General features: G+C 48.8%; 1 protein-coding gene across 1 annotated transcript; it reads right to left on the minus strand.

The window, feature by feature from the left end:
* Nucleotides 1–547: 547 nt before the first annotated feature.
* GDF2 (growth differentiation factor 2) lies at nt 548–5,071 on the minus strand. Its single transcript, XM_033129840.1, has 2 exons — nt 4,548–5,071; nt 548–1,941 (listed from the first exon to the last, which is right to left on the minus strand). Exons 1-2 carry the CDS (start codon nt 4,891–4,893, stop codon nt 992–994), a joined length of 1,296 nt encoding a protein of 431 aa, XP_032985731.1. The 5' UTR covers nt 4,894–5,071; the 3' UTR covers nt 548–991.
* Between the last annotated feature and the right edge of the window lie 7,507 nt (nt 5,072–12,578).

The raw sequence follows: 12,578 nt of genomic DNA on the forward strand, positions 1-12,578 counted from the left end.
CAAACCATCACACAGTTGGAGCCCACAGGTAGCAAGTGGCCCTGTGTGAACTGCTGGCCATCCCAGCTCTGTGCCGGCGGGACAAAGTAGCTCCACCACAATGCATGCTGTGGCCCAGTGTTGCCTCCTGACTTTCTCCATCCTGCAGTTGGTTTGGGGGTAGTTTTTCAGTGACTCGGGGGCCGGGGGATGATCTTAAAAAGCATATGGTCATTGATTTCTCACAGGCACTGAAGAGTTAGGACGTGGTCTGACTTGACAGGCAGCCCAGTCATAGTGCTGAGTACTGGCCAGTCTCAGCCCAGTGCCTCACACTGCCCGCCTCCCAACATCTAATTGTCCTTTAGCTACAAGGTGACCTGCTGAACTGTGATGGGGCACGCTTTGGCGATGGACAGACCTTAGGGACCCCTATGACACGGAATCACGCCATTGACCGGGACCACTTGACCTGCTGAGCTTTGGGTTCTGCATGTATAAACTGGAGGTCATAACGCCCATCTCACCGGGTTGTGGGAATATGTGAAATGATGGGCACAGAGCACAAAGCCTGCTCCTTTCCTCCGCACTCCCTGAGGTTATTAGAATAAGCCCCATCCTCTTCAACTCCTGGAATTCCATACATCTCTGCACATCACCCAATGCCTATACTCCTCTGGCTCACCTCTGCTCAGTGATCTGCTGACTGGATTATTTTTCCTCTTGTCCGCCTTTCATCATCTCCCCTTCCTACCCAACAGCCCTTCCAGGCTTCCGTCTTCTCCCCAGATCCATATGTTCCCTTGTCATCGCCTTCCCCTGCAGTTAAACCCAGCGGTGTGCTTGGGGTGGGCCATGAGAGGGAGAGCAGGCCTTTACCTGGAGGATGTGACAGCTCCCTTTCCTTCTCAGGCTGGCATGCAGATGGGCTCAGTCCCTGTCGTGCCCAGGAAGACGCAGGACCTCTCATTAGGACCCTCCCCCACCTGGCCTCCCCGCCTGCAGGCCAGCACTACCTGCACCCACATTCTGCCACGCTCATCCCTTCGTAGTGGTACTTGAGGGTGGGGACCCCCATGTCATCCTTGTAGAGGATGGAGATGGGGCTCAGTTTGGTGGGCACACAGCAGGCCTTGCCCACCTTCATGGGGAACTTGAGATGTACCAGGGTCTGCACAATGGCATGTTTCGTTGGGGTCACATCGTCAGCCAGGGGGAAGAAGCAGCCGCCTTTGCACTCGTAGGCGTCATACTCCTTGGGTGCAATGATCCAGCTGTCCCAGCCAATGTCCTCGAAATTCACCCGCAGGGAGGTCTTCTGACAGTGGTTGTTGGCGCCAGCACTCCTCTTCTGTCTGGCTAAGGACGACCCCGCGGCCACGACGCGGCTCGCCAAGTCCTCCTCCTCATCCTTGATCTCACCTGCCTCCGCTGGGCCGTTGTTGGACAACTTCTTTAGCACACTCTCCTGCTCATGGCCGATCATTTCCCTGAGCTCCAGCCTGGTCTCCTTGGTCCCATTGCTGCGGTCATTGGAGAAGACCACGAAAAAGGGCAGGTTTTTGGAGCCTGGGGGGACACTGATATCCAGCTTGTCACATCCTTTTCTGTGACTCTCCACAGTCACTTCCAGTTTATTTTTGCTCTTGGTGGAGTCTGCTCTGACCCACCGCTTCACAGCGCTGGAGACCTCAAAGGTCTCCCAGCCCTCGTGCCGAATGTCCTGGGACACCAGGAAGGTCTTGGTTCCTGCAGATGGGTCCCATGTGTCTGCTCCATCCAGGACATCATAAATAACCATGTTTCCTTGCAGCTCATGAGAGGAGTCCTCGTGACTTTGACAGGAGATGTAGAGTCGGAGCTCTGCCCTCGTGATCTGCTCATGTCTAGGAATGGAGATGTTGAAAAGCAAGACGTGTTTCTGGAAGGGGAAGTCTTCTGTGGCAGATACAGAGATGGCATCTGAAATGCAAATACACAGTGATGGACATCTGCTGGGAGGCTCTGGTTTCAGGACACCAAAGCTGAGACTCATGGCTTGGATGAAAGGGCATGGGGATGACATTGTCGAATCTCTCTTTTGTTTCACTTAAGCTTTTAATGTAGCAGAGTATTTTGAAAGGTAGGTTTAGGATCTTCCAAAGAGAAGCAGAGGCAGGAGACGCCGTGCATTGCAGTGAGCAGGCCCGCATGTTGATTGAGCATCGACTGTGGGCCCAGAGTTGCACTGAGAGCTTTGCATCTAAATTTCACTTGACTCTTCACACTGACCCTGGGACCATCTAATGACTATTCCGCTCTTACAGATGTGGAAACTGGCTTTAGGTTGGTTAGCAGCCAAAGTGCACACATTCTGTAAAGATCCTCACTTATAAAAAAAAGAACCAAATGAAACAAAACAGCAACATTCACTGTCAAGTTCTGAGTGCTGATCCTGAGTGTATGATTTTAAAGGGGAGATCCTGGGGGGGAAGGTAAAATTCTAGCATTAAGACAATATTAAAAATCTGCATCTACATAGTGCAAAAATCATTCAGAATTGTAACTTCTGGGCAAAGTGAAAGTGGATGATTTTTTTAATGTTTGAGGAAAAAAAAATATATGAGCTTCAACTTCTTTCTCATGTCAGGCAAAAATGGGACTTGCCTGTTAGCCACACAACTGTCTCAGTTTCCTACTTCTTCTGACTGACTCATGGCCATTAGCACATCTCTATTATACCATGGCTTGGTCACAAAGAGGGAAGAAGAGTTGCATTTTGTGAGCACTTACTATGTGCCAACTGAAGGGAGACTCTATGCTGTCCTGAAAACCAGCAGGTTTTTGTGTCTCAGACTAAAGCGTCAATCCTGACTCTGCCCTTTCCTAGGCGTATGACTTTGGAAAAGTCCTGAGTCTCTCTGTGCCTCAGTTTTCTCATCTGCAGAATGGGGTTCATCCTTCCTGCCTCCCAGGGTTGGTTTGAGGCTTCGACAAGACAGTGCATGGAACTTACCCAACATTGTCCCTGGCTCATAGAAGATGCTCAATCAACATTCCTGTGTCCTCCCCCGACCTTCCTCCCCCAAAGCATGTGGCCTTTCACACAGTTCTCTGTGGTGCCCTCACAGCTACTCCAGCTCCTGCAGAACGTGCCGAGCTGCTGTGACATGAGTAATGAAGGGGTCTGTGAGTAGTGCATTAGTGACCTAATGTGCTCTTCCTGTGGCATGCCTTGATAATGGCTGTGGGATGGCAGTCAGACATCTAGAAAGCAAGTGTCCCCCAGCCCCCGAGCCACACTCGGACCATCTGTGAAGTCTGTAAAGGGAAGCATAATTGGTCTCCACAGGAGTGCTGGCCATAGGCAGAGCTGGGATCAGATCAGAGCACTTGTTTCTGGGACATGGACAATGCTGGAGGGTGGGGACATGACTCTAAATGCTGGACTCCCCGATGGGATTTGGTGGTTAGGTCCAGCCAAAGTAGCCCAGCCTTCCTCTGAAGCAGAGCTTACAGACATGCCCCATGGGCCTGGGGAGATGCTGGTAGATGGCATTAAAAAAATAATAAAGCTTGTGTTTTAAAAATCAGGCAAGTTCACATAAAATCTAGATTTCTTCTTTTTCTTTTGGGCAATCAGAAAATCTGGCACAGCTGGGCATACAATGTGACCACAACAGTGTCTTTGAGACGGGTGTACACTCTGCAGGCCGGGCAGGCCTGGCTGCCGGCTGGCGCTCCGAGCAAAGCCTGTCAGGATTTACAGCACTTCAGCCCAGGAGCAGGGAGGCCATGTGCGGCTGCTTCTTTAGCGGGAGATGGCAGCAGCAGGAAACGCCTGAGCTGTGCAGACGGACGGGCCTGGGTCAGAATCCAGCTACTTAACTACTATGTGACCTGGGAGTGTTCCTACAGCCTCTGCAAGCCTGGCTTCCCTGCTCACAAACTCATTTTACCTACATTGTGTGATTAGTGAACAGAAGCCCTAAGTCAATGTTTGTTTTCTTCTAGTCCTCCTAAATCAGGGAAATTATTTTATATTTAGAAAATAATTGAGTAGTCCTCCAACATTTAGCTCTCAGAGGAATGTATCTGAATTTTAGACATCTTTTGATCAGCGAGAAATAGACATTCTTTCAATGTTTAAAGATATACCAGCTGGTTGGAGGCTAAATGAGTTGTCTGTTTCTAAGTGGGAAAGGACCAGTGAGAGAAGGGGAAAGAAAGCAAGGGGTGGAAGAAAGGGAGCTGGCATTCCCGAAGCTCCCCCTGAGTTAAATTGGCACTGGGTCCAGGGAAGGAGACTCTCCTAGAGCAGAGCTATCCAGTAGAACTTCCTGCGATGACGGAAATGTTCCATGATCTGCCCTACAGGATAGACATCAGCCACATGTGACTGTTGGACGCTTGAATCGAAGCTAGTGAAACTAAGGAACTAAGTTATTAATTTTATTTCATTTTAATTCCCTGAAAAGGAAACTTAAAGAGTCGCGTGTGGCCCGGGGCCGCCACACTGGGCGGCACAGCTGTGGACCACTGAGTGGCCCTGACCCCACCCGCAGGAGCCCAGGTGGAGCCCACTCTACCTTCCATGCTGAAGCTGCGAACGATGTTGGACGCCGGGGTGGACGACTTGTCAGTGGTGTATCTGTTGTACAGGTCGATCATGTACTGCGGTGGCTCTGCTCGGGTTTTGTCCTGGGAGGGGACGCCGCTCAGGTTGAGGCTGCGCAGGAAATCCACCTTCATGTTCTCCAGGAACATCCTCAGGTCGAAGGTGCCCGCTCCGTGCTCACCTCCGGGCCCCCCTAGCAGGCGATGGGCATCTCCCGCTGTCAGCGTCCGGCCCCGGCTCTCCAGAGGCTTCCCCTGCCCAGAGCAGGTCAGCAGGGAGAGCACAGGCAGAGCTACCCACAGCGCCCCGTGGCACATCTTGGGACGGCGAGCTTGCCCTGGACAGGAGACTGCCGGTGGCCACCTGGGCTTAGCGGGTGTGGGGAGCAGCGCAGGAGGAGCCGGCCCGCATCGTCCTGCCGAGCGCGCTGCACCAAGCACCCTGGCCAGTTCCCAGGCTCTCACCCGCCGTCCCAGTGTCCTCCACTTGTTCTTATCTGGCCCTCAATGCGAAGCTCCAACCTCTTATCTAAGGGAGCTCTCCGTTAATGAAGGCTCTATAAACATCTGACAAACACGCAGGGCTTGTGGGAAGGACAGGGCCTGCTGCAAAGAATCCGAATTTCTCCATGGGGTTATCGCCCCTTAATTAGGATCCTTTCTCATTTCCTTGTCAGCTCTGTTCAAAAGAACCTCAAGACGGGGTGACATATGCTCCATCTCCTGGACCACAGAAACAAAGAATCCAGGAAACAATCATGACCAAAAAGTCCTCCAAATATAGAAACAACACAAAACCCCCAGAGGATCCTGCAGACCCGGGCTGGAGTGGGTGGTGGGGTGGGGGCCGCAGCAGGGTGTGTGAGAGGCCTTCTGGCTGTGGGCTCAGGACCTGCAGGTGTGGCTCCCGTGCTCTGTACCTGCGTCTCTCATCTGCCAAGCGAGTTCCCGGCCATTAGAGATCACACGTGAATGTGGTACATGATTCAGTGAGGTGGCACAGACAAGGTGAGGCTTCAAATTCCAGCTCCCTCACTATTCCCTGCAGTGGGCTCTGGAGCAAGTAAGTCACTTCTGGTGCAGAAGAGAGTTGTGAGGATTTAGATAATTGCGTGCTTGGTGTCATGGCAGTCCCTGCAAGCCCTGGTCAATTGCGTGGCTGCGTTCTGGCTGCCACTTCTCCATGCCAGGTCTGACTGAGCTGGGAGCTGAGGAGGAAGCCCTATGCATCCCAGTTTGCTCACTACGGACTCCACAGGGACCCCAAAAGAGCTATGTCACTGGTCTTCAAGGGAGTCTTTGCTCATGTCAGAGGGGTGGATGCCTAGGCCACCTTCCTCCATCAGGGGATCCATGCAATCTGGGGAGACAAAGCAGCGGGAGAGGAGCTCTGAAGCCAGTACATGCCCTGGCCTGAGAACAGAACACAGTAGGGTCCTGCGAGGCCCCAGAACTTGTGTCATTTTAAAAGCATCATGCCCACACTCAGCCTCTGTCCTTTTCCATCATGTGTGATTTTGAACAAGGCAAAGAATGAACACAGTTAAAAATACCTGGGGGTCTCCTCTGAAGAGGATTGGAACATGAAGCTTTTCCACATTGGCGGTGCTCCTGGGGAGGGTGGCAGTGAGCTGAGCAGGCTCAGGAGATGTAGGAGGAGCCATGGCAGGCTGAGGTCAGAGATCCCAGTGTACGCCCAGCTTTTCTCCCACTACTAGTGGAGGCAGGGTGACACAAGGAGGCCCCGAGTAGCCAGGCCGAGACAGAACTTGCTGTCCCCATCTTTGGGGACACTGCCAAGGGAGAATGGATGGGAAGGGTATGGCTTCAGAAGTGCTGCTTGGAAAGGGGGCAGGAAGCATGCTGGGCATTGAGCCAGCTCAGTGCAAGAACTCTTGTGCTGATGAAGGGGTGCAAGGTCCGGGAAGTGGAGCTGCAGCTGTGCAGTGGGAGGGGTCTGGGCGGAGCTGGAGAGCAAAGCAGGATCCCCCACCAGCTCCAGGCCCTGGAGGCAGCCAGAAATCTGTCACACTCCAGACGGAGCCAAGGGATGCATGGGGGTGGCCTGAATGTGCTCAGGAAAGCTCAAGGGGCTGCTACCTGATGTTTCCTTAAAAACATGACAGATTTTCTTTTCTGATTATAATAGTAGTGTATGGTGCAGATAATTTGGGAAAAGCAAAACATTATAAAGAAGGAAATAAAAATAAACTATACTCTCTCTGTCTGGTGATGCCCACAGTTAATATTTTCAGATAGATGCAGTTTCCACAGTCCCCTATTTAACACCTTGTGGCCAGGAGTGTTTTGCGATTCAGAAAGCTTCAGAGTTTGGAAATTTGGTACGGCAAGTGTACTATAATATCTCCCGTGGGGCTGGGGATAATACCCTGTAAACAAAAACATTAATATTTCTGCAGTGAAACAAAGAAACAAGCCCACGTATCCATTCAGATCAAATTCTGCCATGAAAGAAGTTAAAAGGAACTTCAGGTTTTCTGATAGTTTCGGGTTTGGGAATCTCAGAAAAAGAACTGTGGGCCTGTCTACATGTGGGGTCGGGTCACCAATCCGGCCATGGAGGCTGCACACTAACAAGGCTTGGAGGCACTGGTCACACATCATAAGACTGATGTGGGTGGCACCCCCAGCGCTGTGCAATGCAACATGCCTGTGAATTTCTGGAATGATCGGCCCCACACATTCAGAGTATCAATATGTCTGCATCTCCTTTATTGTTTTTAAATACTTGCATGAGGCCTCAGATCCATATTATTGAAAAGTCTAGTTTGTTCCTCTCAGGGCATCTCTTTCCTGAATGGTCAAAGTGCACTGTAGGTTTATTTAGTCCAAAGGAGATGGAGGTGGGATGGCGTCAGTCCAGCTTCTTACTGCTGGAAGCGGGGAAGGAGGAAGGGATCCTAGCAGATTTCCCCTGCTGTTGCTTCTTAGTGACACTGGCTTTGCTGTTGGGGACGGGTCACACACATCTAACAGCTGTTTGTGCGCAGCTGCTGGGATGCTGTGTCTGGTCCAGGTTTCGCCCCGGTCTCCACGATGTCTCCCTTTGGGCACCAAGGTATCAGCTTTCTTAGGCACAATCTCAGGCTTACCTGTTCTCCAGAAGGCACGTCCTTGCGGCAGGTGGCTGGGTCGAGAGAAGAGGCCAGCTGTGGTCACATTCTGATCCCATGCTACCCTCTCTTACAAAACTCTGGGTTTTTATGGGGAGCCTGGGTCACAGCCCAGACTCCCATTTTACTCAAAGCGGTATGATTTCAGAGACCTTGTTACCTTTCTGTATAAATCGGCCTTGGTCTATCTGGACAGATCTCCTTAACTTTGGGTCTTAGGGAACAAGGTTCGGGTCTTGTTCTCTCTTTTACAGAAGATGTGGGGGTCCTCATACAAAAGGATGCTTCTGTTGCTACCAGCTTTTCATTGCTGGGACTTCACGGAAGGGCTACCTTAATTGAGCCACAAAATATCATCTTCACCTTCTTCTCCCCCTCTTCATCTCCCCTAAATTGTGTACCATATGACCCTGCAATTCCATTTATAGGTATTGAATACATCCCCAAAATAATTGAAAGCAGAGTCTCAAAGAGATATTTGTATGCCCATGTTCATAGCAGCATTATTTACAATAGCCAAGAGGGTAGAAGCAACCCTGGTGTTTATTGATGGATGACTGGATAAACAAAATGTGATATATATATCATTGCCCCGAAAATAAGACCTAGCCAGACAATCAGCTCTAATGCGTCTTTTGGAACAAAAATAAATGTAAAGCCCGGTCTTATATAAGACCCGGTCTTATATATTATATTATATTATATTATATTATATTATATTATATTATATTATATTATATTATATTATATTATATTATATTATTATTATTATTATTATATTATATTATATCTGGTCTTATATTATAGTAAAATAAGACTAGATATAGATATAGATAGATAGATAGATAGATAGATAGATAGATAGATATAGATATATTTCAGCCTTAAAAACGAAGGAAATTCTGGCACATGCCACAATATGGATGATTCTTGAAGACACGCTAAATGAAATAAGCCAGTCACAAAAGGATAAATATCGTATGATTCCACTTATATGAGGCACCTAGGGAAGTCAAATGCATAGAGACAGAAAGTAGAACGGTTGTTACCAGGGGTTGAGGGGAAGGGAGTTATTGATAAATGGGTACAGAGTTCTAGTTTTGTAACGTGAAAAGTTCTGGAGATGGATGGTGGTGATGGTCACATAGCATTGTGAAAGTACTAAAAGCCGCTGAACTGTGCACTTAAAATGGTGAATTCTGTTGTGTATTTTACTACAATTAAAAAATTTTAAATGTATCATATAGAGTTCTTTTTGTTGCAAGTTATAGCAAAGCAGAATCCAAACAGGCTTAAGAAAAATGGATTATGGCTAATAATGAAAGCTGACAACTTCAGCAAATGTTTGGCTTTAACACAGCCTGGTCCAGAGTACAAGCAATGTTGGAGTGATATCTTCTCCACTTTCAGAGCTGCCTTCCACTGTGTGGTCTTCACATTCCATCTGGCTGCAACAGGTCCGTAGCCAGTGGAGGAGGGGCAAAAGCCTCTGTTCCAGGAAGTCCCAATTAGTCTCATGGTATGTTCTTGGTTCTCATTGGACCATCTGCTTATATGCCAGCCAATGACAGTGGCCAGGGGAATGCAATGGCTTGGTTGGTTTAGTTGGGGGTGATGTCGCTGGCAGCAGCATAAGAGTCAAATTGGGATGAATCCTCAGAGGGCTCTAGATCTCGTTACCAGAAGCTGATGCCACTGAAGGATTGTGTAAGTATCCTCCCATGCCATGGAAAAATTTTCATATACTTCATTTTTAATGACTGAACAATATCCAACCATATGGATATATCCTAATGTACTCAACATTTATCAACTATAGGACAATGAGACGATCTATTAAGATAATGTTGCAAGGCACATTGTTATAGTCTATATTTTATATTATTTTCTTAAGACAGTTCACCAGAAGTGGAATATCTGTATCAAAGTATATGTAAACATTTTCAAAGCTCTTGGTAAACATTGCAAAGTTGTTTTCCAGAAACTTTTTTTTTTAAATTGGGGAATATTGGGAAACTGTGTGTTTTTCCAGGATGTCAAGTCATTTTTCAATCTAGCTGTGGAGGGTGCAGCTCTGCTGGCAACCTTGTTAAGGGTTCATGCTCTAACCAACTGAGCTATCCGGCCGCCCCCAGAAATGCTTTTTTAATATTCTCTCCCATTAGCAGAGCCTGAGAGCATGTGTTTTACCACCCTCTCACCAGTAGTTCTCTCTAGTCTTTAGTCATTTGATGAGCAAAAATGTGTTAATTTGCATTGCCAACTGAGCTGGACTAATTTCCCCCACATCTGGATGAGCCACGCCACAATGTCTGGACTTCAGCCTTCCTGAAAGTACTGAAGGTACATGGCAGCCTTCTCACATCAGCTGGTCCAGGGCTGTGCTCAGGTGTTGTATGTGGTGGCATGCTGTGTGTCTGAGAAGAGCACTAGAGGGACCCACAGATGCCTGGGTGTTCCTCAGGAACACTGAATGCCTTTAGCACAGAGCCTGGCACATGCTAAGCACTCCACAAGTTGTCATTATTGCACTTGTCAGTATGAAGTCGGATCTTTCTATCACTTTTTCTCTCTCATTCCTGGGGCAGCTCTGTCGTTCCTTCTGCAGAGACCCTGCTTAGGCTTTGCTCTCTGTTAGGAATACCTCATTCTCCTGCCCACTGCCCTCTACCTGGTCCAATCCTGCCTGTCCTACAGTGCTTGTGTGGGACTCCCATCCACCAGCCTATGTGTTTGAAGCAACAGCACTTGTTGGATTTGTCAGATAAGCACTACACAGGGCGCTGGGACTGCTGTCTGCTGTTGACTTGAGGTGGCACACACTTCCTGCAATCTGACGTGCCCGTGAGCCAGTCCTGTGTTCACAGCGGAGCTGAGGTCCCTCCCGGGCAGGTCACTGGCTCATCTCCGCATAGGTCCTTGAACACCTTGGGGCGCTCCACACGGTATGTTGGTCAGGCCAGCTCAACCTGTCCCCATCTATACTTGATGCTCAGACAGGTAGGCATCACTGTGCTGTGGTGATTTTTAATCAGAGACTCAGTAGCCTCATCTCCTCCCAGGACTTGTGAATTACGGAAACAGACTCATCACAGGCAGCTGCAACGGAAGTATAACGTAATGATGAAGAGCGGCAGATCGGCCTCATCCATGTGTTTTAAGGATTGCTGAAGCTCCTACATAGAGCAGACATTGACCTCAGCCTTTATTCATGGAGGCCGGGCAAGATCTGCTGGAATTTCTGTGATATGGCAGCCTCCAGGGGGTCAGGAACCGCTTGCGTCCCAGGAGGCATGACTACAAGGACCCCCGGCCCTCTGTGAGCTTCTCAAACTCCATACTCACCCACATGTTGCTCAGAGGAATGAAAACTGGACCTACCTTGAGGCCGTAAGGAGAGCAAGAGCCAAGCAGAGCAGAGGATAGATCACTTCCCAGCTCTGGCCTAGTCCTGAGATGCTCCGTCCATTTGGCAGCCAATGTGAACTCCCTGTCCTGGGACTGCGCCCAGGTACTTAGCACACTCATTACAACGGTGCTTCATAAAGTGTGGTCCCTGGACACCACCGGCGGCATCAGTGTCTGGGAAGTGATTAAAATGCAAGTCTTGGCCTGAGTCAGAACATCTAGGGGCAAGGCCCATCAACTTGGTGAAACCCTCCAGGTGACGCTCACGCACGTTCAACTTTGCACATTGGTTTTGATAAAACAAGAAATTCATATGAGCCTGTCAAGGGATAAAGTATGTAGATATTGCCTAGCATGGTATTTGGCACATCACAGATGATAAATAATTGAATAAATAAAAACAAGTCTGTGCTTCTGCTCACCCACCCCTTACTCATGCAAACAGGACTTCTGGGAGAGACTGGAGGAATTTAGGATGGGATTAGACCTGAGTGAGAAGGAAAGGTGGACCACAGCTTGAGCATCATTAGCTCAGGGAGAAGAGTGATGGGAACGGAAATCTCAGTATCACTTTATCACTGAAGGATTTTATGTTTGGTAAAAGGAAACAGCCTTGAACTGTAACCTGAAGGTTTTGGTGCACAGTTTTCATTGGAGCTGGCAAGCTGGTTCTGCTCTCTTGGTTTTTCCACTGAATGCCTCTCTAGCCCTCCTTGGCAGGTGGTGCCATCAAAAACATTTTGCATATGCTGGTACTAGCAATGTGTTTATGCTACGAGCCAAGTCCAGCTCTTCCATCCTGGTGGAGTCATCTCTGTTCCTCTTTCTCTGGAGTCCCTTTCTCACACCCTCCCTCCCCCACCCCAGCATGGCCTTGTCTCCATCCTGGCCACAGAAGAAAATGCTCTGATGGCATTTTATGAGTAAATCAGACATACAAAGAAACCTGTTGGGACACCACAGGTAAGGCACCTGGTAGTACCTGGATGCAGTCTCCTCCCTTGTTCAGCAAAAGAGTTTTATCAGTTTTCCAAAGTTTCCTCCCAGCCTTAAATTTTCAAGCCTCAGTTGCACTGCTTATATTTGTCACATGAAGTAATCTATAAGGCCCTAGCCTTTCAGAGGATGTGTGACTTCAGGAATAGGACCCGGTGGCAGGCCACCACACTGCTCCCGCCAGACTAACACAGACTCAGCTGAGTGACCTCAGGGATCCATGCGCATCTGGGCTGTGTGATGGAACCTCTTGCTCTTGTGACAGTGTGATGTTAATATTTTGGTTTTAAGAGGAAAAGAAGTTGTCTCATGTGGCATATATTTCGTTATAAACCTTGCTTTATTGTGAGATCACTCAGTGCCTTTGGGAGCAGGCCAATGGTAGTGGGGTCACAGGCCAGGAAGCTGAGGGGCAGCACCAGCCACACGGTTGAATCAGTCAGCCTTGGGCATCAAAGTTGATAA

This window comes from Rhinolophus ferrumequinum, chromosome 16 (assembly GCF_004115265.2).
Source record: "Rhinolophus ferrumequinum isolate MPI-CBG mRhiFer1 chromosome 16, mRhiFer1_v1.p, whole genome shotgun sequence".
NCBI classification, from domain to species: Eukaryota; Metazoa; Chordata; class Mammalia; order Chiroptera; family Rhinolophidae; genus Rhinolophus; species Rhinolophus ferrumequinum.